Source organism: Amblyomma americanum, chromosome 10, assembly GCF_052857255.1.
Source record: "Amblyomma americanum isolate KBUSLIRL-KWMA chromosome 10, ASM5285725v1, whole genome shotgun sequence".
Lineage (NCBI taxonomy): Eukaryota > Metazoa > Arthropoda > Arachnida > Ixodida > Ixodidae > Amblyomma > Amblyomma americanum.
Window position 1 is genome coordinate 5,636,455 of NC_135506.1, and position 26,439 is coordinate 5,662,893.

Here is a 26,439-nt window from a genome sequence, read left to right on the forward strand (position 1 = left end):
AGACAGCCGCGAAGCATTCTGGGATTCAATGGGCATTGGTGGACATCTTTGAGCAGCCGCACGGATACGCTGTGGAGGTTCACGGAAAAGCCTCCCCAATGCTCTGAATGCACTCGCGGGGCCACAGCATCTCCAGCTCCGACTCGGGGAGCCGCTTCTCAACTCTCGAGAAAAAGAAAAGCGCCTGCTCAAGGTGAGGCTTTTGCCATCCCACGCGAACCAGAAGCGCGCTTCTTGTTCGGAAACCGCAACACAGTAAACCAGACCATCTTTAGACGAGTGACAGAATCGCGTGTTTTGCGCTTGGGTGCGTCGCCCGTGGGCGGTGCACGTTGTTGCGTGTGCCGTGCTTTGCCGGAACTCCGTATCGCGTGTAAAACAGCATCCGTGCGGCGTCGCGAACGCAGTAATAAAGCCGCATTCGAAGCCCGACGCCAAGCCCCCCCTGAGAGGTCCCTCACACAGAGTGGGATTGTGGGCGGACTCCCCATCTGAGATGAAATCCAAGCCGGCGTGCTTCGACGAGCTGCCAGGCGGGGACGTTGAGCGAAGAAGGATCGCATTCGTTCCGGGACGAATCGCGACGCTGGGCACATAAAGCGTCGTTTTGTTTGAGCTGCCGGGTCAATGTCTAGGCTCGTGCTTTTTGATAACGGTTTGTTTATCCCTGCGAAGGCGCGCGATTTGTTTCCAGACCGTTGACGTTCCGTGGAGCTGATTGAAGCTTTTTGTTAGCGACTATAAAGGCTCCGAACGAAAGCACTTCATGTACCTACATTTGGGCTATCGTTGTTTTATTAGTGCCAGAATTTCGGGGTGCTTCTAGACTCGGGGATTGCTGATTGAACCTGAAACGCTGCTGTCATGGAGTGGAAGCGCAGTTGGAATGGTGAAGTATCACTGGTGCGCTTACTGAACCAATGGGTTGATGCTTTTACTTACCATTGCTTTTCGTAAACATTTAACCGTGTCTACTGACAGTAGGAACCCCCCTTGTGTTGTCGAGAACTCCTTCACGTATAGCATTGTCAGGTTTTTTTTTTTTCTATGTGAGTTCATGAATATCGAAGAAAAACGTGGTGTATGTTCTGCGTGCCTGATCAGTTGACCGTTTTTAAATACTTCGTTTTCAGTAGCTCTTCGTCATGTCTATGTCGTTATGATAAGCTCGCACCGAGGCCACCTTTGAGATGAAGTGAAGAACACGAGCCAAGGGTCTTAGCAAAAAAAAAAAAAAGCTCATGTTTATCCAACCTTCAATCGATGTCAGACCGGCTGCGTCGTGACGACGAGAGGTCAAGACAATAAAGAGAGCTTATCAGCAGCCAATGCTTCGCCGCGTCGCGCCGTGGGGCTCTCTCTTTTTTTTTTTTTTCAGTGTTCGTACGGCTTCTCTCTCTGTAGGTGTTGCTGCGTATTCTCGGATAAAATGTGGGGCGCAAACGGTGCGTTTTGTTTGTGGCCGTTTTTCCGCCGGTCCCATTGCGATCTCGGCTGCTCCTTGGCTGTCGTCTGCTCCTTTCGAGTCGGCCCGAAGAAACTAAACTTGGGTAGATGGCGGCGCTCCCATTTGAATATGCCGCTTTTCTTGAAATCAGGCGTGGCAGTCGGCGTTTCAAGCCCGCTTGCGTGTGTCTGAATGTAAACGCAAATGCGTGATTTTCGCACCAGTCACTATCTTGTGTAGGTGCTGTGAACGCCACGTACGCTGCGGCCGTCGTTGTTCGATAGGTTGCAACACACGCGCTCATTACGCTCACTGAAAACCAGTCTGTGGAGAGGATCTCCGCGCGAACGGAAGGAACTTGAATACTGCTCTCTTTTTAGTCGCCGTTCGCATCAGGCAGGCATTTTAAAAAGCCTTGAGCGCAGACGGTAGAGGAGTACGCAGGCGTTCGTCTGCCGACTGAACTTCGCAGGCTAGCCATTTTACTGTTCTGCCCAGTGTATCGCGATGACGAAATGGTCGCGCTGACCTTCGCGAGCAATGGTCGTTTGTGCGACGACGGACAACGGCAGCCAGTGGTCGGCGTTGTCTTCGTCCCTCTTCCGTTTTTTTTTACTTTTTGTTTCTTTTCTTGTGCGCGCAGCGTGGCCGGCGGCGCCATTGTCTGTCCATTCCGTGCAGCCTTTTCGCGGTCGTTCCCGTCGCTGTCTGGCCGCGCAGCGTCGATTACGAGTCACGTTCCCGCGCCGGGTCGTCTGCATGCTTCCTGCGCGTCTGTTTCTCGCTGTGCGCTCACGACACGTTGTCCCGTGCCCGCAGCACGACCTGGCTGAAAGTCAGCTGACGCGTTCTCTACGTGATGGTGGTCGCCGGGCTGCTGCTTGGCCCTCGCTTTTTCGTCGTGTTCCTGCGATGCTGCCCTCGGTACCGTCACGCGTGTGGTGTCAGAGTTCTTTCACCACTACAGTCGTGCTTCGAATACCGCGCTATCGGATGTTTGTACCTCGTATCAGCAAGAAACAGTGATACATATGGAGCTTCGGTGTAAAAAAAAAATCACTTAAACCTTTTAATTAATTTGCATCTTCGCAGATGACGCCACAGTCCGTGTAGCCACATTCACGCCTAGAGAGGGTCACTGTGTCGTTGGCGGCCCGCAATAGTTTCATTCAGTTGAGCATCCTCGGCATTCTTAAGAACCCATCGCAGGTTAAAAAAGAAAATAGTGATGATAGTAGTAGAACTACACCTGGCATTCGAAGCACGCCGTCTGCAGGGAGAGCTGCGGAATAATTTCAACCACCTGGGACTCTTTTTGGGTAGCGAAACGATCGTGCATCGGGTTGTTTACGCATTTTCGCCTCAGTTGAAGCACGGCCGCCGCCATCTGTTGTTGGTTAATGGGAGCAGAAAGTGATCTAGGGGATGATATTCCAGACATAAGGCGGTACGGGTTAACTGCGGGTAAAAATGTGACGGTCAGAAGTAATTGAAGGGCGAAAATCATCAACCGCTACTTCATATGTAACTAAGGTAATTGAAGGTTGCCAATTCCTGTTTGAAGGTAGAAAAAAAAGATGCCGCCACAGTCTGGAAGACGTTGAAGTAACGAGCGTTAGCTGTTAGGTTTACTACTATTGATATGAATGAGATTAAAGTGAGGTACACCAATTGAAATACGAATTTGTACGTTTATTTTCCCATATGATGAACACACTCACAAGCATTCACTGTACATATTGCATTGGCACCCGAATTTGGCCGCCATCTTGGATTATGGCGTCAAAGTCACTTGGCGGCCTAAGTCGGCCGCCATCTTGGAATGACTAATGACGTCATCAATTAATTACCATTACTGGCCGACATCTTGGATTTATAAGTGACGTCACCGATCAATCATCAGTTAGGTTGCTGTATCGATTTACTATGGGGGCCGCCATCTTGAATTCCTCGGACAAATATTTTCAGGCCGAAGGGAGGTGGTAGCAGACCCCAAGAAGAAAGCCCCGCAAGATGCGCTTGACGGTAAGCAACGAAGTGCACCGACAAACAGGAAACGCGACTATCGGCTTTAGTGTGAAGGGGTTTTGTGGGGGAAAAAAAAAAGTAAGGGACTTCCCCCGTTGAAGTGCAAGAGAATCTGAACTGTGGCGACTCCGGGGAACATTGAAAAGGAGCGCAGATTTTAAACTCTCGCGCGGTTATCCTTTTTTCTTTTTTGCTTCTCCGCTTTCGCGCTGCGAATAATTGCGTAGTTGAACGGTGCCACGTTAAATTAAGTCCGCCGAGAGAAAGCGCTCTACGGAAGTCCGTCACGGAAGTCAATTTTGCGAGCGCCGGCTATAAAAACAAACTGCCGTGCCTAGCTGGCGTTGCTGAGCGGTAAAGTGAAGCGCAGGCGCCGAGACTTTCGGAGAAGGTTGGACTTTTCCCTGTTCTAGAAACGGTCGTTATTTGCGTAGATTGAAATCCCCCGCAACTTTCCTCTTTAATGCGGCGACGATGAACGTAGCTGGAGCGTCCATCCGGATTAGATTTTTGCTGTCCGGCAGTAGTGGCTCCGTAAAATGAAATAGTAATAATATTTTGGTACTTAACCGAGCATCGCGAACATGCTTCTCTCTTGGCGTATTCCGGTCGTCGACGATCTGGAGCATGTTTGCTTGCTCCGCGAAACCGAGGAGCGTGTTTCAGTGGGGCGATTTGGATTCAGATCCTTAGCTCTGATTGGACCGCGAGGGATATCTTGCTCCTTCCGATTCGGGTAAGCCATTAGTTCACAGTCATATAACCGCATTAAGGAGGTCGTTCAGTGTCGGTGGCGTGGTCGTTGGGATTTGTGGGCAATTGTTTCCCTCCTTCCTGGTGCGGGCCGTGTTTTAAAATGCAGCGACGTCATCATTCCCGCATCACGTGATTTACTGGAGGACACTGATAATGTTCTGTCTACGTTCGTGTGATCCAGGTCAGTGGCCCATGCAAGGTAGATGTACACTGGTAGCGAACGCTCCATAGACGCGCATTGGTCCAAAAAATGGCGGCTCGTGGGCACTCCAGCGCCCCCTGGATTTTGGGGGGCAAACTACGCAAACGTGACGTACAATGACGTCACGCATACGTATGCTTTTGGCGCGAATTATAAAGCGGTCTTTCTGTACAATCCGCGTTTTCGAGCCCGTACCTCTCGAAGGTTGCTGCCTTTCAGCGCGCCCCAACCTTTGCCAGTCAAATGTGCTCGAGTTCCTGCTAGTTATGGCCTTGTTAATGTGCAATTGGGAACGCAATGAAAGTGACTGGTAAAGGAGGGGCAGCATAGAAAGGCAGCAACACTTCCAGACACTGGCGTGGCCGGGTTAGCCGGGTATCGAAACAAGGCCTGCAAAGACGCGCTGTAATGCACCGCACACTCATGAATAGGGGGCAGGTCAAGAGTGTTGCAAAAATACAAAATTTGCCAGGTTTTAATAAAATGACTTACCTCTTTCATAAAACAAGGTGCTAATATATTTTTTCGTTTCTATTGGCAGATTACATTCCAATTTTGTAGCTTTATCATTTCTTTATTTGAGTGTTTTGCCCCCCCATCCTCTGGTTGTGCTGCAGTCGCGCTAAACCACTTTTCGGCCCAGCCTTCGCCACCACTTTAAATCCGCCTTGGCCCATGTGTTGAAAAATACGACACGCTGATAGGCCCGAAAGTCGCAGTTTAGCTGACTTATATCACGCCCCCTGTCGCCTGTGCCATTCGGGGCGAATTGCTCGTGAAGGGAGGGCTGCTCAGTTGCAGGGCGTTAGTTTACTGCTCAGCTGATAGGCGGCCCCATCGTCTGCTAACCTCCAGGATCTGGATGCAGGTCATGCCCGGATTTTGGTTCAGAGTTTCATAACTGACGGGATTGCGCACAGGTGGGGATAGCACTGCAGTCTTTGCGACTTATTCGCGCTGGGTGAGGATGAAAGCGCTTTCGTTGTCTTATTTTTTTATTCGTTAATTTAGTTTTATACAGAAAGCGCCTGACCAGCTCCAGTCCCGGTAGGCTTTCTGCATTTCTGAGCATCTTGTCCGATACCATTTATACGCGTCACGAGGAAGCACGCAAGCTTTCCATTGCCTATGGGATTCCTGTCGCGTTTTGTCGTACGACGCGGCGTGAAGCACCTGTGAAGTGTTTAACTATGCGTACTGCGCCGTACGCTGCATTTCAGCACTGTTCAGCCGCCACCTATTGCCGTGCGTGTCACTTGTAGTGTTATTACGTTTACTTGTATCTATTTACGGAACGGCGTGTCACCGCTTATTATATATGAGATCGTCTGTGGCACGAAACTCTTAAACAGCCGGGTGATTGTCGCTCCGACGTCAAAAAGTCTTACAGGTTGGCCGACGTCTCATCAATATATATATCACGTTCGCTCATTGTTCGTGAGAGTTTCAGTCAGTCACGTAGCCAGAGATTTTTTTCGGGAGGGGCCTGAGGCAGTTGTATATAGGGTGGGGGGGGGGGGGGGGGAGGTGCTTGGATACGTCCCTGGTCTGCTTAAGACTGCTAACGTGTGAGAATGCGAAAGGATTATTTATTTATTTATTTATTTATTTATTTATTTATACAAATACCTCACACGTTCCACACTTAGAACATTGTGTGAGGGGAGGGGTTTACAATATTTAGCAGACAAAAGATGGTACAAAGTGGAAAGAACAAAAAATAAACAATATTAAATACATTGGACTGCAAACAATGATTACACCGTACATGAAAAAAAACCGTAATATATTGACACAGAGGAAAAACAGCAAACAAATAGTGGCACTGCATTGATTTGACAACACATACGAAAACGATTTATGTACAATATCATGGATGCATGAAGGTGGTTAATTCGTTTTTGAAGATTAATGGGTCACGTATGGCAGCAATGCAATCCGGAAGGCCATTCCAACACTTGATAGCACGTGGCAAAGCAGAAGAGTTAAACGCGAGTGTTCGGCCGAATAGACGTTGGAAGCTAAGATTATTATGTAGGCGACGTGAAGTGCGCATTGGGCGTGTAAGTGGCAGTGTGGACGCGTGACGACTGTATATTAGTTTCTGTAGTAAGCAAAGAAGTGCGATATCCCTACGTGTCTGTAAACTTGTTAGCGATAAAGATAACTTGATGCTTGTTACGCTGGAATGACGGTTGTAGTCGTGAGAAATAAAACGCGCTGCACGGTTCTGAATTGCTCATGTCTCATTCGTTCGATTATGTTAGGTTGCAGAACTTGTATGAGTGATAACTATGACTACGAGCCATGACGATGCATACTTTGCGCAAGCTCTAAACTCTGTGCAACCTGGATTACGTTACTTGCAAAGTAGTGAATCATGCTACGATGCAGAATGACTGAGTCATGACCATAACTACGAGTTATGACTTTCATAACTCGTAGTTGTAGGTCATAGTACGTTACGTTTCTTCATTCGTGACTATACATGTTCGCTTGCATGTGTTGTGACGTGACGTCGTACACCGGCGTTCTGACATCCTCCGAATTTCGTGCCATGGACGGCGGCTTTTCTGCTAATGGAACGTATAAATGCATTCTCATTAAAAAAGAAAAGAAGAACGCCATTTCTTTGTCCACACAGCTAAACATCTTAGGCCGGCAGCGTATACAATGGCGTTGCAAAACTGGGCCGACATAGAAGGCAGTTTTAAAAATCGCTGCTCCACACGCTCGGCTGCGACACAGTGCCAAATAGACGCACGCTGCTTACTTCCGCATTTTTATTTCGACGAGCGTAAGTGGCGCCGAGAGATGGTGCGCGCGCGGGTGGTTAAAATAAGAAATGGAGGCGTTCGAAGAAACGGTTCTCGGAGGACAACGGGAGGAGAGCCCGCCGGTTTCCTCCGTTGCGAGCAAACAATGGCTACGGGATGTGGTGCGGATGACCTGCTCCCGGAGAAAAACACCGGCATTCGGCGACGGGGAAGTTTCATTTGCATGGCCCAGATTTCTTTGTTCAGCGTCTCCCGTTTGGCGATGGCGCTGCAAAAGATGCTGCGAACGCCAAATGATGTCGTCGACGTCGCTGCAGCCGGTCGTCGACGGGGTGGGGGAGGGGGGGGAGCGAGCACTTTTCGAGGTATGGCGGGACGTCGCTGCAATGAGGACAGAAAAGAAAGAAAGGAAGAAAGAAGACGTCCTGTTGTCCAGAGGGGGCCTGCAGGTGGATGCTATCGTTCTCACTTCACTCTGAAGTGGAAAGTGAAAGGCCTCGTTTTTCGTTTTTATTTTTCCTTTGCTGTGAGAACCCATTACCTGCTTGTGACGTTCCGAGCTGTTACCTTCCCTTATAAAAATGGTCTATAGACAGTTTGTAGACTTTTTATATACTCAATTACCTTCCTGTAGATATTTCCTTTTGTCTATTCTTATTCTGTCTATAGACAAAAAGTCTACTAAAACTGTATGGCCATAGGTCTATAGATTGACTATAAACTGCCTGTAGGATTTGCATTGCCTATCGACTGTTCTCTATGGTTCGTCTATAGAGAGTCTAGAAACATCCATAGACAGCTAATGGATGGTCTATAGACTGTATAAAGAAGTTTTTGTAAGGGTTTAGACTTCTTGCGGACAGCCTGTGGACGTCTAGTGAACACACGGCGGTACACCCTTTCGGTACGTATCGTACAGGAGGAGGACAAAAATTAATTTCGCCAGCTGTGGAGCCGGTGTGGGTGATCTTGATTCCGTGCGAGGCGGCCGGGAGCCCCGTTCCCTGTCCCGCAGTTGGGTCTCCGGGCTGGCGCTGAGCAGCACGGGAGGTGGGTCTTCCGGACAAACCCATATTATGTGATCTAGGGTATCTGGTGCCTGGCACATAGCACATTTTGGGGGGATATTGGTCATCGTAGACAGCGGTAGACGTCCCATGGATATCTTGTGCTATTACTTGAGGGGGTCTTTTATAGTAATAATGAAGGAGCAGCCGACCCGTTTGCTCAGGCCAGTGCATCGAGTTTCGTTTCGTGTCTGTGGGGTACGCGAGTCGACGGTAATTACGAGTACGCAGGTTCCGGTGGCAGTGCTGGCCTCACGCTAGTTACGCCGACAAATGCACCGCCCGTGTCTCGTAGTTTAAAAAAAATAATGAATGACCAGTAAAGCAGGGTGGCAGGTGCGATCAGCGTTTGAAAAGCGAATCGCGGCGCAACGCTACGCGACGTCCGGAAGACGCCGAATGACGCGTCGCCGCGCGCATCCTCGCTCGGGCGCTCTCTGGCCGGTGAACACACGTGTGACGCTGCCAGGTTACCCAGTCGTAAACCTGTTTCCTTTCTCGGTCGCGTCGTCGTCGGGCATGACTGCGTGCATTCATCGCCTCCTTGGCCGCCGTGAGCGGAATGTCGTATCGAGCCGCGAAGGGTGTATATTGGGTGGCACAGCAACGCGAAGACGTCTCGAACGGCACAGCGGGAGCACGTCGAGGGAGATGACGCGTCGTCGGCGCCAAGGGGCGAACACGGCGTGGTGTTCGCGGTGCTACTGCATGTAAGCCCGGGTGCTGCCGTCGGGGGGCACGTCATCTTCCTCAGCGTGTGCGGCGTGTGCCGAGTTCATTTTTGAGCGCGCGCCGGGTGGCGTCGTCGTGCGCTCGTAAAGTGACGCGGCGCCGCCGAGCTGGCAGGGCCATCGCGAACTGAATGGTTCTTTTTTTTCTCTTCTTTTTCCTCTTGTGTGTCTTCTCTGTCTATTCTTTCGTTCATTCTTTCGCGCTTCATAAGCTCCGCTGAAGTATAGCCTTCCGGAGCCTGTTTCGGCTCTTTTGCGGGTCGCCCCCTTTTTGTAATTCCCTTTGTTGGTGCTTGCTCACTCCTTTAGCACTTCTTCGTTGGGTTGGACTACCTGGAAATTGAGCGGCGATCGGGACGGCCTTGTCGAAAGTTGGCGTCGACGTCGATGAAAGATGCTTCGCCGAAACCGAGCTGTCTCACCGCGCTGGACTTCGGCGCCGGTCGAGAAGAGAACAAGGAAAAGAAGGGGGCTTAACACGTCGAACTCGTTTGTTTGTGATTCGGGCCCCCTCGCTGAGCAGCACGCCTTTCTGTTCTCTTGTGTGCATGTGGCAAATAGGGCGTCGAGTAATAAGCGAGGAGGCACAAGGCTGCCGAGTGAGTAACCGCGGCGTGTTGCGCCTTTTGACGCCTCCCTGAAAGCGGGCTTTTGCCATGGCTCGCGGTCATCTCTGCGCGCGGTGCGGGCGCCTTCAGCCGTTGCTGGCTCTGGCGGTGCTTCTGTTGGCGCTCTCTCCCTCTCCCCGGGTCTTGATGAGCGGAGATTGAAGATGAGCCATCGCTTCCCGCTCCCGTCGGGCGGCGTGAAAACCGAGCGCCGTGTGTGTGTGCGCGGAAGCCCTCTCGGCGGCGATGCCGATAAGAGACTCCTTTCCCTCTTTTTTTTTTTTCTGTGTTACGTCGCGGCGGCTTGCTTTGGTGTGATGCGCCCCATCCCCCCTGCCTTTTACAGCGAAAGCTGTTATAGCTTCGGTTTATGCCATGCAAGCCCTGCATTGTATACCGCGGAATCTGCAGCGTCAGCCGTAAGACCGTAATTACTTTGTGAATTAATTTAACTTAATTTAGCCGCCGCAGTGGCTCAGCGGTTGTGGTGCTCGGCTACTGACTCGAAAGACTAGTCGGGTTCCATCCCGGCAAGGGTGGTCGAATTTCGGTGGAGGCGAAATTCTAGAGACCCGTGTACTGTGCGACGTCAGTTCACGTTAAAGAATAATAATAATAATTGGTTTTTGGTGGAAAGGAAATGGCGCAGTATCTCTCATATATCGTTGGACACCTGAACCGCGCCGTAAGGGAAGGGATAAGGTAGGGAGTGAAAGAAGAGAGGAACAAATAGGTCCGTAGTGGAGGGCTCCGGAATAATTTCGACCACCTGGGGATCTTTAACGTGCACTGACATCGCACAGCACACGGGCGCCTGAGCGTTTTTCCTCCATAAAAACGCAGCCGCCGCGGTCGGGTTCGAACCCGGGAACTCCGGATCAGTAGTCGAGTGCCCTAACCACTGAGCCACCGCGGCGGGGCCGTTAAAGAACCCCAGGTGGTCGAAATTATTCCGGAGCCCTCCACTACGGCGTACCTTATAGCTTGAGTCGCTTTGGGACGTTAAACCCCCATACACCTCAACTTAATTCAATAAATTCAGTTCAGTGGGCGCCACCTGCTACGGTGGGAAGAGTGAAAGTGGAGAGAGAGGGAATCTCCCTCTCACTTAAGGGAGAAAGCGCGAGAGGGAAGAGAGAGATGTTAGGAGGATGGGATTAACTTGGCTAAAGCAAACCTGTAACAGCTTTTGTTGATTAACGCGCAAAGCCGATAAGCTTACAGCTGTGAAAAAAAAAATTGTTTTAGAAGGTGAACTTTGTGCAGGCCAGACGGCGTCGCATGTTGTATCCGAGATCACGCGCGTCCATATTGAGGTGGTCAGGGGAGCGAGCCCTGCTGAGAATGCGCCCCGACTGGTCAGGCGATATATATGTAGGTGGTCTAATTAACCCAAGTCGGCGCACTCAGTTTTCTGAGTAGGGAGTTGTTGAGGAGTCAAGTGAGGCGCCCAGGGATAGCTGTCACTTCGTCGCTCAGGAGGTGCGTATGGGCTAGAAGTCTGGGGTTTTTAGTGGGCGATCCCCCTTAAATTGTTGGCGAACTTCACTCTCATGCCAGCGATGCTTAAATCGTTTTTGCGGGCCAAGGGCGCGGTCACTAGCCGGCACTGGGGACGCCGTAGTGGAGTATTTCACATTAATTTTTGACCACCTGGGGTTCCTTAACGCGGGGCGAAGTCTCGATACAAGGGCGTTTTGCATAAGCCAGCATCTACTATGCATGGCCGCTGCCACCGGACTCGAACTCGCGACCTCGTGGCTAGCGGCAGAGCGCCGTGGCCAGTGGCTCTCCGCGGGGAACTCTGCTGGGCCTTCACCGACAGCTGTTCAGCATCCGAGATCGTGGCCTGTTCGCATAGAGGAGGTGCTTTCCTCCTCTCCAAAGGCGCGCGTGCGGAGAGGGTCCAAGTCTGTGGCGAGGGAGGGAGCGTTGCCCATTGGTCGGCGTCAGGCTCCTGCGAGCTCCAGCCTCTGGAACGTGGATGCCGTAACGTGGTCAACTCAGGCATTGTTTTTCGAAATAGTTGTCTTCCGTTTGACGGAGACGCTGCTGCTGGGATCACGAATATTCTACCCACCTGAGTGGGAACGCGAATTCTGGTGCGGCCTGTCACGGCGATGCGGTCAGCCGACCGCCTTGGACAGTGAGTGGTTAAGGACTTTGGGATTGTGAACACTCTAAAAGCTAGTTACGGTCGTGTAAATATTCAATACGTCCCTGCACCATAGGCCCATGCAGCTGGCCTAACCAAAAGGAATGTCTCGAACCAGCCCCGGTAACATTGCATTTTGTATAAAAAGGCTTCCGTTACAAATGTAGTCTATAGACAGTCTATAGACTTCTTATGCCTCTATTGCCTTCCTATATTTACTTTTGTTTATTCGTTGTTGATAGACTGTCTATACAAAAGGTCTACTAAATGCGTATGACCATAAATCTAGATTGTCTGTAGACTGACTGTAAGATATCTGTTGCCTATAGACTGTCTTCTAGGGTTTGTCTATAGAGAGTCTATAAAATTTGTAGACAGACGCTTATGAACATCTTGTAGACTGTCGAAAGAAATTTTTGTAACGGTGTTTCTTTTCTCCACCTCGTCTCCCGCATCCTCGGCAGTGCTTCTCCGCGGGCACGCTTCCTGGGACCAAGCAGCACTTTTCCAGCTCGCGAGGCAGGCTTGACGGCACAAAGCGTTCGACCAAGTTAAATGCCGCCCGCATTCACTTGCGATCTGGCCTCTCGCATTCATTCAGTGTGCTGTACCGGCCAGCTCCGTCGGGCCGACCTTGGCCACCGTGGCTGACCCGTCTGTCTGCCGGCTTACGAAGGCAGTTCCGATAAGAGACTCGCGCGGGGCAACTTATTTCTACGGGCGGTCCATAGAAATGACTCGTCGAATGAACTTGTCCGGACAACTTCGTATCGCCGTATATAAAGATGTTCCTTGCTTCCGAGCCCGCTCCTTCGCTATCTTATCTCTAATGTCTTTCTGGTCCGGCCGAGCTCTGGATCCCTCGGCGCAGCCCTTATCGTGTTTTCTTTCTTTTTTGTTCGGCCAATTGGGCCGGCTTTGTTTTATATACGTCGCTCTTTCTTTCCCGCTGTATATTTAACGCCCCCGATCGCACCTGTGGCTTGTCGCGGCATACGCTCACGTGCCCCCTTTTAAAAGCAGCGCTAAACACCTCGGCAGAATGCATATGCACGTATCCTTGGGCGACGCGCCCGCTCCCACGCCGGACCATCTTCTCGGCTCCAGAGGAACGGGTTTGGATGTTGTCTGGCTTGCATATATGCTCCGAGTGTCTGTGAGCGTGTGTGCGTATTACATGCGCGCGACAGATATGTACACGTTATCGGACCCGGAAGGCATTGGTGTAATGTCCCCCGTTATCGTCGCATATTGTCGGCTTCTATAGGTGCAACCGGCGGTCGCACGTTTTAGGGCATATATTCGAGTTTGCTTCTGGCGTTCAGCCTGGCTGCGATTCAGGAGGCGATGCTTTTCCAAGGCCCCCCGAAAGATGTGCCGTTTTATCCTTTTATTTTATTTTATTGCACGTAGCGTCGTGCTTTAGGCTCGACGTCCGGGTAATGCCCTCCGTCCTCGCTGCATAAAAAACCGTGCATCGTGTGCGGGCTCTACGGAATAACCGCCAGAGAGTCGGAAGAGCCAACTTCACGAGGTACGTCACCTCCCGTCAAAAGTCTTTAGGCCACAGCGTTCACCTGCAAAGGAATGAATGTTTCTTTAATTCCCCCTATATAGCGGAGCATTCAAAGAACACGTCAAGCAGGAATCTTCTCTACCGCGGAAAGAAACTCTCTCTCTAAGCATTTCGAGGCCCGGTGGTCTTTTATGGCGCCGTCATGGCTCCATAATGCAGGTCGAACAAAATTCCTTTGGCGTGAAGACTTTTGACCAACATGATGAGAATGGTCCAATTCCCTTACAAAAATTTCTTTAGACTGTCGATAGACTGTGCATAGACTTATGTCTATAAAGTCCATAGACTCTCTATAGACAAACCCTAGAGAACAGTCTGTAGACAATACAAATCCTATAGAGTCTATATAGACAATCTGTAGATTTATGTCCCTACACGTTTAGTATACTTTTGTCCATAGACTATGAATATACAAAAAGAAATATCTATAGGAAAGCAATAAAGTCTTTAAGAAGTCAACACTGTATATAGACCATTTCTATAAGGGCTGATTGGTCCGGCGCACATACGCTAGCATGAATGAGAGCTGCTGGCATATGATACACCCTTAGCATTGGCGAGTCATGAGCACCGTTTAATCGTGCGAACTCTTTCACAAATGCGTGCTCCTGACTGCTGGCCGCGGTTGCGCTGTAGCTTCCACGGAAGTGAGTGAGGGCTGTTTTTGCGCCGGCTTCGATAGGCGTGCGCCTGTTTTGCAGTCGTTCAACACATTCGGCACGCCTCGCTTGTAGCCAACAGCTAGGAGGGTATACGTGGTGGTGTCAGGCGGTACGTGGATGGTGCGGTACGTGGTTGGAATATCGGGCCCTTCTGCCTGAAACCACGCGGAGATTGCGTACAGGCTGTATAAACAAGTCCAGAACTGTCCGTTACGCATGGTATACGGCGTTGAGGGGCCACGTCTTGATGGTAGGCTCTGCAGACTACATACAGTATATATTATTTGATAAAAAAAACTAATAAACTTGCGCTGCTGGCGAAAGGGTGTTACATTTGAATGCAGACAGTGTCGGGTTCCTGGCGAAGTTTAGTTCTGGTTAAGAAATTCTACAACCAAAGTTTGTCAGCGAAGAGACTGTGCCTTTTCCCCCCTTTCCTGCTGTCTTGGCTACACCCGCTCTTAATCCCCAGATTTCGTATCGACACATGAAATTTTTTTTTCTTTACAATGATGCGGTCGTACTGAGGTCAGTCCGTTGCATCTAAAAGCGTTTGGGGAGGTGTGATTCCCTTGTATGTCTGCCTGGATGTTACTGACCCCCGTGGTTCTCTGGCGAGGTTGGCAGGATTCGTGTCCTGCCATCGGCCATCTTCTAAAGATTCTTCTGCGATAAAAGGTTCGTCATCACTGTGTGGATAAGCAGTCCTTTATTTAGTTACCAATTTGGATGAATCACCAAGTTGGCCACGACGTCGGTCGGCGAATAGTCTCCAAGTGTACAAAAGGGCGTTGCAAACTTAGCGCTACGGGTTTGTCCGCGCCCGTCGATCTCTGTCTGTACTTGTCGGATCAAAAAGCTCTGGCATTCTTGCGCACTGCCGGCTCTCAGCTTCTGGAAGCCATACAAGTGGGCCCTACTGTGACGCCATGCGGGTGTGATTTTCGATGCCTCTCGAAATTGACGACATGCCACGCCCTGCAGCCGGTGGCCACACTCCGTCTGAAACACCGACTACCGCTCATGGCCCGGCCCTGTGGATGCCGAAGCCTCTTGGGTTTGTTCGGCAACATTGTGTATGCTTATACGGTCGAGTCCTCTAGTTAATGCAAGAGAGCCAGGGCGGCTGCAGATCCCCTTCGCAGCAAGGGTTTAGGAAATAATCCTGTAGATGTCGTGACATCATGGCTTTGCGGCTTTGACCTCAGCTTGACCGGGACGCGGATCACAGTCCGTGCTTCCCATTTTTCTGCAGCAAGGGTTTAGTTTGAGCTAGTGGGTGAATAGACATCGTAAATGAAATACAAGGACAAGAACACATAAAGGACGTGTCCTCGTTTTCTTGCGTACTTGTATATCATTTACGATGCCCATTTTTCTCAACTTCCCTAAATCCCTCTGCGAGGGCTCGCTCACCATCTGATCTGGCCCCCTTGTCAGTACTGCCTCCCTGGTGCACCGCGTCCTGTTTCTTGGAAGAGGCCCTTGTGGGTATACGTATTGGAAATTAAGTTGCCTCTCTGAAATTGAAGCCGAGTGGGAAAGTTGAGCGAGCCGGTGACGATTCAAGAGGCACAGAACGGCGCAACTTCGGGAAGACCAGTTCAGAGGTACGCATGGCATGTATTCGCTCTCAGCCCAGGAGTTTCAGCCCAGGTGCAACTCTTACGTACAAGGAGGCTGCGGGAGCCAAGAAATTAGAAACGAAGCAGTCATCTTTTCTCCCGTTTGACAACCTTTGATTTGAGTATTAATTACTTGCGAATAAAACGTCGGTTTAAACTCGGCGTACATGTTCATTTTTTCCGCTTCCATTCGGCTTCAAAGAGAGTCACTTTTGTGACCACTCCATTAAAGCTACTTAAACTCTTTGCGTAGAATCCGCTAGGGCTCTCTTGACAGGCGTCGCACGTATACTGTCAGGTCGGAATGAAACGCGAACACCGTCTACGAACAACAGAACACGGTATATCGTCTTTAAAGGGCAACTGAACCTCTTTTTGAGAATTCCGTGATTCAAATCTATATAGGCTGTAGGTAAAGCACGCCAAGTGCTGTTGCGCTATTAAAATAGGAATGTAATCGACGGCTGAATTTTTGGCTTCCCGTCAAAGCACCGGAGGAGTGCCGGGAAGCTCGGTATGACGTCACCAGAGATAATATTTCAAATTACCGCTGCCGCCAACCACAGCCTGCCATGCCTCGTTGGATGCTGCCAAACAACGCTCGGCGGGCTTTTGCCTTCGGTGCCGTTGGTTTTTTCCTTCGAAGGAAGCGTTTATGCGTTGGAAATGTACCGGTACCTTCGATGACGTCATCATTGGCCCCCTGCTTGGCGTTGTGCGCTGCGGAGAAGCTTGAAGACCGTCGCGATTTTTATCGGTGATTACGTCACCATTTCAAATGCTAACCCAAAAGGACTTCGCACGCTTTGCCTGCCAGTTTCACACATTCGACCCTTTAAGCTCGTCGATTTCTAAAAAAATTCGGGGGTTGGGGGGGGGGGGGGGGGGGGCTCTTTGTTGACCTGAAGTGCAGTGAGGCGAAAGCCTTTAGCGCGGTGTTGCTGCTTGTCCCGCTAATGTGTGGTGAATATGTTGATTAAAGACTACAAAGAGCGCTTAGGCGGCATCCTTTAGGCGGCATCCTGCGCAAGGCAGCGGCCCACCGCGGCGGGAGGGTTCCGGAGTTAGCACCGTCAGGGTTTTTGCTACAGTCCCAGAGCATGTGGGGTAAAGTTGCTATAGCAGTGTGGCAGACCTTGCATATATTCGTCGGCTATGTTCTGGGGTAGAGTCTGTGGCATTGTGCCGGGTTGGGGTACGTGAGCGTCTGCAGTTGTCTGAGGGCCACCGCGTGCGCCCTCCTGTCCAGCTTGTCGTTGGGCGGAGGGAAGGTTCGGCGGGCCAGGCAGAGGGCCTTGGTAATTTCGTTGTAGCTGGTCAAACAGTCTTTGGTGTCCCGCGGTTTATACCCGCGAGCTGCCGAAAACCGGCCTCAGAAGAGCGCAGTACTCCGAGGCGAAGTTTTGCAACTGACATGATTGCATCGGGCTTCGTGGGTGGAAGGCATAATTTTTGTCTTCGCACCTGTTGCACTCGAGTGACATTCGTAAGCGTTAATTAGCCCCCTCCCCTCATCTCGGAACATGCATTCGAGCAGCGTTGGTGGAATAGTTCTCTCAAGCCCTCTGTTTTCCCCGCTCCCTCAGCACATCAGGACTGTCTCGACGTTATAACAGCAGACTGTGCCTCATTAAAGGCGCCCTCTACCGCTTTCTCCAAAGCTAAAGCCCAGAATAAACGTGGGACGTAATTTGTCCGAAATGAGGCGACGGAGGGAAGCGGGGTTGGCGGGCAGGGCCCGTTACGCAATCATGTTGACAGCGATGTCGCGTTACTCGCACACACTTTCTCTCGCAGGCTTTCGAAAGCCGACGTCTTCCCGCCCACACCTGCGCTGGTGCGGCGCCTGCCAAGGGATACGACTGTCTCGGACCACCACGGCTGGTGGTCCCTTTCACAACTCTCGCGCCGCCATGCACTTGTATGTGTATAGTGAGCGGAGTCGCGTTGGGAAATGCGTCTCCGACGCGTCGTCGCGTTTCCTCGATTTCTGAGCGTCTTTCCGCCGTCGGAGACGTCAACACTTATTCTCTGAAAGCTGCTGCTTGAATGATGGTTTAGTTCGGTTTATGGTGGTTTAACGTCCCAAAGCGACTCAGGCTATGGGGGGACGCCGTAGTGGAGGGCTCCGGAAATTTCTACCACCTGGCGTTCTTTATAGCCACTGCTTGAAGACTTTGCTAGTACTGGTCTGAAGGCACTGGAGTTGCTAAGCAGTGTGGGTGTTGAAGTTGATTCTCAGGATTTTCCCTGTGGGAAGCCAGTTCGCGAACGAGTTTTTAACGCTGTCTTCTGAAATTAATAATGATTCGTTACTAAGAAAGGAAAGGCGCAGCAACTTCCTCATTCATGGTCTGAGGCCTCCTGCGATAGCTCCACGTCGGACCAATTTGTTCAACCGTTTAAACTGTCATTTAAGCCTTGAGGTGCAACTGCACCCGCTGGAATAAGTGGAGGAATTGGACTGGTGCACTTTCGCTGCTACGGCCTAGTCGGAACGGTCGTCTCTTCCGGGCGTTGTCGCTGGAGTTCCTCCATGTATACTTCCGCGGGGGAATTAAGAGCGTCGCGCGTTTGTATTTCGCGCGCCGATCGCTTGTCCCCAAAGCATACATTTGCTTTCCCCTGCCACTTTAATTCCCGGACAACTTTCTATGACTCTGCAGCCAAGGCTAGGCAGGAAATGAAGGAGACGGGCCTTTGTTTCCGTGACGTGGGTTGCTCGTTGTTCAGGCCAGAGGTGCGGACGAGTGAAGAGGGGAAGTTGGAGAGACAGGGCGGCTTCGCTAGGGCTGAGGTAGCCCGCTCCCCACGGCTCGGGGACAAAGGCCCGTCTCCTTCCCTTTCCTGCTTAGCCTTGGCTGCAGAGCCACAGAATGTTCGTCCGAAAGCCTATTGATGTAGCTGCTCTTCTTATGTTGAGCCAGCTTTCTGTTTGTTTCGAGAGCGTAGTTTTACTGAAGAAAACTTTTTTTTTTATTATTTGTGGCTTCGGTTTATGCAACCGACCTGTGTATCGTTTAGCGCGTTCGGTTTGTTGGCTCCATCGGGCTTTTCGCGCAGGCGCCGCGCCGCAGTCTGCGCTGTTTGCGAGTCTCGTGCTGGACTGGCTGTGAAACGGCGTCGACCTCTGCCTTGAATCCTTGCGCATATCCCTTCCCTCATTTTTGTATTAAGGCGAATGCCTTTCTTGCCTCATGAGTGTGCGCAACACCTCACCGCAGGAAACGTGTACAAGAAGTGTCCGCTGCGCCTCTCGATCAAATAAAATGATATAAAAAAATTTAGACGAGGATGGGATTCGAGCCCAATGGATCAGCAGTCGAGCGCCTTAACCATTCGGGCACCTAGTCCGACGAAGCGAGTGTGTTTTAGAAGGCATATGTCGAAACTTGAAACCGGATATAGCGAACACATCGGATGTAACGAAGGTGTAGTATGTCGTAACTTGAGACCGGATATAACAAACACACTAGATGCAACGAAGGTGTAGTATGTCGTAACTTAAAAACGAAACGGATTCGAGAAGCGTGAGGCGATCATGTGGAGCTAGAACTCGACAAGACGACACAAAGGCTTTCGCCTTGATGCACGTAAGGTGACTTAAGTGCTCCGCTGAATTTTTTTATTTCTTGCCTAACCTTTTCTGGTATTCGACCGTGAGAGAAATGAGCGCCGTGTAGTCAGCCTCTTCCTACGTCCTGCCTCTGCTTCATTCTTTAAACATGGTCTCACACAATGTAAAAAAAAAAAAAGAGAGTGACCGTGTGGCAGGTAGGGGGCGCTCCGGTGGAAGAAGCGGGGGGTGCTTACCCGGGTGAAACAAATGGGCGACGGAGCGAGGACTTTTTTATGGCTCTGCGGATAGGGCGTTTCCTCCTGAGCCTTTTTCGCGCCGTTTCCGGCATTCCCGACAAACGGCTCGTTGTGTGCTTCGCAGATTCCCGAGTGCTTGCTTGCTGGCTTGTGCGATATGTTTGTGGACTTGAAGTCGGTCATTGTAGGCACTGTGGGCGAACTCGTTGCGTCTGCCGCTGTGCACTCACTGTGATCGGTCAGGAAAGGTTTTCCACGCAAACCTTGAAGCTTCATGCTTCGAGTTTTGTCAGTAACTTCATCATCATCATCCTGACTACGCCCACTGCGCCAAAGGCCTCTCCCATGTCTCTCCAATTAACCCTGTCATTTGCCAGCTGCGCCCACCCTATGCCTGCAAACTTCTTGACCTCAACCGCCTACCTAACTTTCTGCCGCCCCCTGTTACGCTTGCCCTCTCTTGGAATGCACTCCGTTACCCTTAAGGACCAGCGGTTATCTTGTCTTCGCATTACATGCCCTGCCCAAGCCCATTTCTTCCTCTTGATTTCGACTAGCGTGTCATTAACCCGCGTTTGTTCCCTCACCCACTCTGCCCGCTTCCGGTCTCTTACCGTTATACACATATCATTTTTCTTGCTATGGCTCGCTGCGTTGTCCTTAACTTAAGCTGAGCCCTTTTCGTTATAGCCTACAGGTTTCTGCCCCGTAGGTGAGTACCGGTAAGATACAGCTGTTGTACGCTTTTCTCTTGAGGGATATTGGTAAACTGCCATTGATGATCTGAGAGAACCTGCGTTTGTGCGGATTATCGATGCTTTAATGCGAACATATTCATTCACCTGTGGGCTGTATATAGAAAAACGTTCGCCTGCCATGTAAAGTTTGTGAATTGTCGTTCATACGAGCATGGGAATGTTATGTGTCGCGCTTCGTGCTTGAGATGTGCGTTGCGGATTCCAGTAATCTGGGAAATGGTTTGTGTGTTTTTATGAGAAAACTGTGGAGAGCTGTTGCTTTTGGGCTGGCAGAAGCAGAGTGTCACGTCGGCATTTTGAATGTATGTTTGCGTTTATAATGCTTTCTTTCATTTACTCTGTCGCCGCTGCAGTTGGACTGCACGTCTTCGTACATAGATCACATGTGCTGTTTTCTGATCAGCTGGAAGCCAGCGTTGGGCCGTGCGGAGAGCATGCTCGTGTCCTGACAGCCTGAGATGGCTGAGGCGCATGGTAGCGACAGCGAAACAAACATCCCTGCGTAAGCGAGCTTTGAGCAAGTGGCGCATGCGAGCAGTTGGGCTATGTTTACCTTGTCGTCTCGGAAATCTAAACTGCCTGAGAAAAAAGGCCGGAACAAGACGTCGCTCCCAGATTCTGTGAAGCACACAAAAGTTCTGTTGCAACGTTCGCCTTCCGGGCGCCTCACAAGTGATCGTTGTTGTTTTGCGCTGTTTGCAAATGGCAGAAGCCCCCGACGGGAGAGGCCTCGGTGTTCAGTCCCAAAGTTAAAAGACACGGAATACCTCGTTGCGTAGCATACGTGACTGTCGTAGCGGTAGTGGCAGAGCGGAGTTTTGGAAGCGAGTGCGTATAGTTCTCCAATTAACCCTGTCCCTTGCCAGCAGCGTCTGCCGCCCCCTGCTACGCGCTTGCCTTCTCTTGGGAGAGGCCTTTGCCCTGCAGTGGGCGTAGTCGGGCTGATGATGCATATACATCTGCATAGAATGTGGAAGTCGGATATGGAATTAGTTCATGCCTTGCGCCATCTCTTGTTGTGGCATCGTTCTTATCCCGTTTTGCGTCGTCGTTTTCAGTGTGCTGGGCTGCAGGTCATCGAGGCTGCGCACGTCTTTTCACAGAGATAGACGCTCTCCTCGAGCACGTGTGTACGAATCGGCAGCGGGGCACTTTTCCGTGCAACTCCAGCCAAGAAACGCTTATGATGATGGCTCGTGCACGTTGCAGATCGTTTCCTCATTGTCGGGGGGACGGGGTCGGTTGGGTCGGTCGTTGCCGTTCCCAAGAAGGCGAAGGTCAGGATGCCCCTCGCTCGCTGCAGCTACAACCCGAGAAGATGTAGACGGACAGGAGTCAGAGGAGAAGGGGTGAGGGTCATGCCAGTGAACAGCCGCGCTCCGCTCGAGAGCGGCCGTGGCTCTGCACGACGTCTCCGCCGTCGATACGTTGCTTGCAACGTCGGGAGAGTCCGTGCAAAGGAGAGTTCGTGCCCTCCGGCATCCCCTCCCCCACAAGCTGGGGCGCACTCTCGGTTGCTCCTTGTTTCGAGGAGGAAAGAGGCGAGGGGTTGGCGCGCGGGCGTAAATTTAGACGACACGCCGCCCCGACACGGGGCGCGTGGTGCTGGTAGTTCTCGTTTTATTTATTTATTTTTTGCTGCCGCCGTGTTCGTCTCTTCATTCGTTTGTCCTGTATGTCGAGGCTCTGCCGCCGCCACCGTCGGCGCGCGCATATCAAAAGGGGTCGCGCCGCGTTAATTAGGCGCCCGAAGCCGCCGTGTGCATACGCTGTCTCGGGAGAACCGTACAGTGCCGGAGAAGTTACGCGTAGCAGTCTACTACGCGTGCAAGTTCGGGAGTAAGTATATATACCGACTTTGCGAAGCTCTATTAGCGCGATGTGAGAAGTGCATTTAGCGAGGCGGGGAGTCGTCGTGGCCAGCAACGGTGCGTGTTAATGAACTGCGCGTATCTTATAGGAGAACTTCGAGTGGGTTGACCTCTGTGCAAGGCGTTTTGTTGTGCCATCTACCGACCGCACACGCTACAATCGGTTCAGATATCTCGAACGAAAGAGCGAGCCTGGACAAAGGTCAATCAAGAATCGTTGCGATGCGTGCAACACCTTCGATAACTTAGTCCTTTCGTCGTTCGGCTGACGCCGGCTTTGTATAAATTCCTGCACTGCACGGTTTTCGCGCGCCGAGAGTCGGGAGAGAGACTTCGGCAGAGCTTTCGTTTTTACGCCTTCGTGGTTATGGCCGGAGGTCGTGATTTAGTTTCAGTGAATCTTGTGCGTAGCACTCGTCGGACTTCGCTGCTGCTCGGAGCTATAGTATACGTAAGGCGCTATACCTATAGAAGCTCTGCCGCTTGCATCATTTGCGTCTCTCGATTGCATCTATTGGGCGTGCGTCGAGTGGGTGTTACCAACGCGAAGCACCTCCGGTAAATGCTTTCATCGGCGTGTTGTTATTTTTCTTCTTCAAATAATTTAACATCAAGAAAAAGCCGGCGCCAAAGTTGCCTGTGTTTACAGTGTTCTGGAACCATATAAGTCGATGAAGGGTTGCGAATGATTTTTCGTAATTTTGTAGTCTTGTTTTCTGGGGTTCTATTCTTTTTTTGTAAGTATAAATGGCATTGTTCCTTATTGGTGATTTAATCTATTATTTGCACCTGTTTTAAGTACTGATGTGTATTGTATCTGTCAAGTGTTTTTTTTCCTCGTATTTTTCTTAATTTCTCCCCCACCCCCACCCCCCTTTTGCACAATGGCCACCTGAATGCCTGTGAGGTGTGTTGATGTAATGAAGAAATTAACAAACTGCACTACCGTTTTGTGTTTCTTTTTTTTTTTGGTGGCGAATAAAGAGACAGGACAGCCGAGAAGGCGCGCGTAACTGTGTGCCGTCTATCTCTCTGCCCAGTCTGTTATTCGTAAACTGTAGCAGCTGTCCAGGACACACTCATTTGCCAGCTGCTCTAAGACCCGCCGTGCAGACCCCGGGGTCGTTGACCTCAAAAAATGAAGTCATCACGCAGCAAAATCACATGACCCGCTGACGTCGACCACGGGAAGATTTTTACAGCTACATGTGCAAAGGGTATGTTTCCCGGTTATTCGGCTGTGGCGTACCGGCGCTATGCTGATTGGTCAGCATTCAGTGACGTTACGCATGATGTCACTGGACGCATCGCGCAGAGTGGCCAGAACACAGTGACGTCACACGCATTGTACCGGAGAAGAAAAAAAACAAATTAAATCAATAATAAACAGTGTTATATTCACCACCGCAAACAGCTGTCGCTGAATGTTGCGTTAACGGTTGGTAACTGTCGTGCGTGTTTTTTTTTTCATTTGATGTCAATCTCCGTTCGCTGTACTAGTTCGCCTAACTGCGTGGTCGCAGACGACGGATGTGCAGGAGCAGCGGTTCACAGCGAGCATCGAGGAAGGAAGTCGCGCGGTCTTTGCATGCAATACGTGACCTCCGCTTCACGCACAATAAGAAAAGAAAAAAAAAGGTCGCAACGCGATCGCGCGCCTTCCCGCGCTTCGGTGCCGAAATCGTCCGCCACCGGATGCAATATTATATTTATATACTAACTGGAAAAACGCGCGCACAATTTCCTTTGCTTTTCGTTTTCGTCATTTCCTTCCTTCCGCCCCCCTTTCCTTCAGGTGTCGGCGTGGCTGGAACGGTGCCCATTGGGACGCTGTCGAGGGCGCTATTCTCACGAAGCCTACTTTCACCGTCTCTGCCCCCCCCCCCCCCCCCCCCCCCCCTCCCAGTTCGCTGTTGGATTTTCTTCTCTCAGAAGCACCGCCGCGATGGATCCGCGGGGCCGTGAATTGCAGGTCGTGGGTTGGGTGCCCGACCGCATTCCGGCGAGGGCGAAATGCGGAAACGCCCGTGGGCCGAGAGACTTGATCGGGGCGCATTGAAGTAGCCCGAGCTTACATTTTCCAAGCTTAAGAAGAGTCCGCTTCGCTCCTGAGATTAATGTGCTGACTAGTGAAAGTAATTACCGCGTACTCCCGTGTAGACAGACCCTTGTCACGCTTTTGCTGACCGTGGTGTCAGTCCCTCTGACGACGCCTTCTGACAGTCAACCGTACGTTACTGTGCGCACCAGACGAAGAGCGTACCGATCCGGCAGCGACGATCTTTTCAGACAGCGAGATCACTCTGAGCGGTGCTGCCATAGTGGCCGCTATTACCGCGATACCGAAGGTTACCGACAGCTATCACGTTACCTTTCAGAGACCATGCAGAAGTATGAAAAATATTACCTTTGATGAGATTTAAAAGCTGGTCGAAGTACAGCCCAACCTCGTTATCACGAAACTGTTTATAACGATATATTGGATATAACAAAGGAATGAGGATTCCCGTTGGAAGCTCGGTCAACACGGGCTATAGCGAAGTAATCGCCTGGCAACTTCAACTTCGTTACAACGAGGTTCAACTGCACAGTTAGTTCTTTGTGTGCAAACGGATGATGAACAAGTCATGCTGGACAGCCTCCCGCGGGAGAGGAGACCGTGACGGCACCATGATGACGCGCCACAGGTATATTTAGCGCGGTTTCCACCACGCCCCGCGCTTTGAGAGACAACTGTATTCATCGGCAACTCGGGGTTGGTCGCCGGTGTACGACTTTGGCCGGGGCGTTTGTCGCGAAAGGCGCGATGGTGGCATCGAGGAGCCGGCGGTGCAGTCTAATCTATATGCAGTGCGATTAGTGCGGACTGCTGCTGTGCGCCGTCTGAAACGTGCACCGCGTCAGATAGACAGACGAGAGCTGCTTTCTTTTCCCCCATTTCTGCCGCGTTCCCTCTGTGCGCTGTCTTTTCACGTGGGCTAGCGCGCTGCGACGCTGCCTTCTATGATGTCCTGCACGCGTGCACCGTCCGAGAATACGAAATAAGCTTATATAGCAGAACGAAGCGTGCATGAATACGCGAGCAACACGCGGCTACGTATAGGAAACCAAAGATTGCATCCTCAGACGTAGTGCTATCGGTTATAACCTGTGAGTCCAACTGGTCCTGTTATTTGTTCGGTTGTGAGCAGATGTCCCAGCAGCCGATATTAATGCGTGGCTGCCCGGCCTGCGACTCCTGTTTGCATTCGCGCTTGTGCGAAGCACTCGCGTCAGTAAGCAACAACCAGGACGCTGCTATCGAGGAGGTATGCGGTGTCAAAACTCAAAAAAGCGACCTGCATGCATCGGTGACTGGGCGGGACACTGCCAGCCAATGCCATAGTCGGTATGTGCGTGGGAAGAGTTCTGACGCTGTCTTCGGCGATAACAGAGAATGGCTGTTCGCGTTGCTTATCTCAGCGGTGCTCACTACGTGTGTGCGGGGTTCGCAAAGCGGCCGCTGACCCAGTTGGAAATTGCTGCTCGGCGCCCATTGAGGAGGACGCGCTGTGCACCCGTCTGCGATTTGCTCCACTTGTTGGGCGTGCACCATGGCGTCGTTGGTTCGAACCGAAAGCCTACAGGCCGTGTAGGCTTGTGTTTGTAATTTCGGTTGGCAAACGGCACTGACAATGCTCGACAAGAAGTGGCAAAGATATTGAGTTGTAGGGCGAAGGGTGCGTGGCGCAGGATTCGTCGTTCTCGTGTGCTATCGTTTTAACAAAGATCTTGCCCTGTCTCTTTGCCTATATACAGGCTTATATAAAGAGGCCGTGGAAAAGAGTTTCGTCACGCCTAGCTGCCTTCGTGTATTCGCATCTAAAGTAGTCTCGTAAAGACCTCTTACTAATCGAATTACTTTGTTTCGGGTTTACTGTTTCGAGCGGCCGATGAAGAGACCTGGCGTCAACCAACCATTGCAGTCGATCGGAAAGTTGGGGCGGTAGGGGGTTAACTTTTCCACGCTGCTAACCGAGATTTAATAATGTTCGTATGTTATACTTTCTGCCTGTCGCAGGTGCGCGTGCGAATACCTGTCGTTTATCGCTGCCTTTTCCTGCCTTCACTGAGGGCCACTGCCAAGAAATTGCAGGCTTCGCACAGGCGTGGTACGGGTACGGGAGGGAGAGAGAAACAGAAGAACGGAAAGGCAGGGAGGTTAGCCAGGCGATGATGCCCTGTAGCTGCCCTACACGTGTTGCTAAAAGTCTGTATTAACTCGGATTCGACGCGTGAAGCACGTCTCGAAAGTTTCCAGACCGCTTAACGTGCACCGTCGCCGAGCTGCATGCTGTGCTTTAATTGGAAGCATCCATGT

The 26,439-nt window shown here is 51.1% G+C and overlaps 1 protein-coding gene across 5 annotated transcripts in view; it reads left to right on the forward strand.

Annotated features, from left to right (window-relative positions):
* The first annotated feature begins 13 nt into the window (after positions 1-13).
* The window catches only part of Fak (protein tyrosine kinase 2 Fak), a 79,832-nt gene continuing 53,406 nt past the window's right edge, over positions 14-26,439 (forward strand). For 4 of the 5 annotated variants that reach the window (XM_077639166.1, XM_077639167.1, XM_077639172.1 and 1 more), the window contains exon 1: positions 14-193. In XM_077639166.1, coding sequence (XP_077495292.1) covers positions 108-193 — 86 coding nt within the window. In that variant the 5' untranslated portion in view covers positions 14-107. The remainder of the gene's footprint in view (positions 194-26,439) is intronic. The other variant, XM_077639164.1, reaches the window with a different exon arrangement.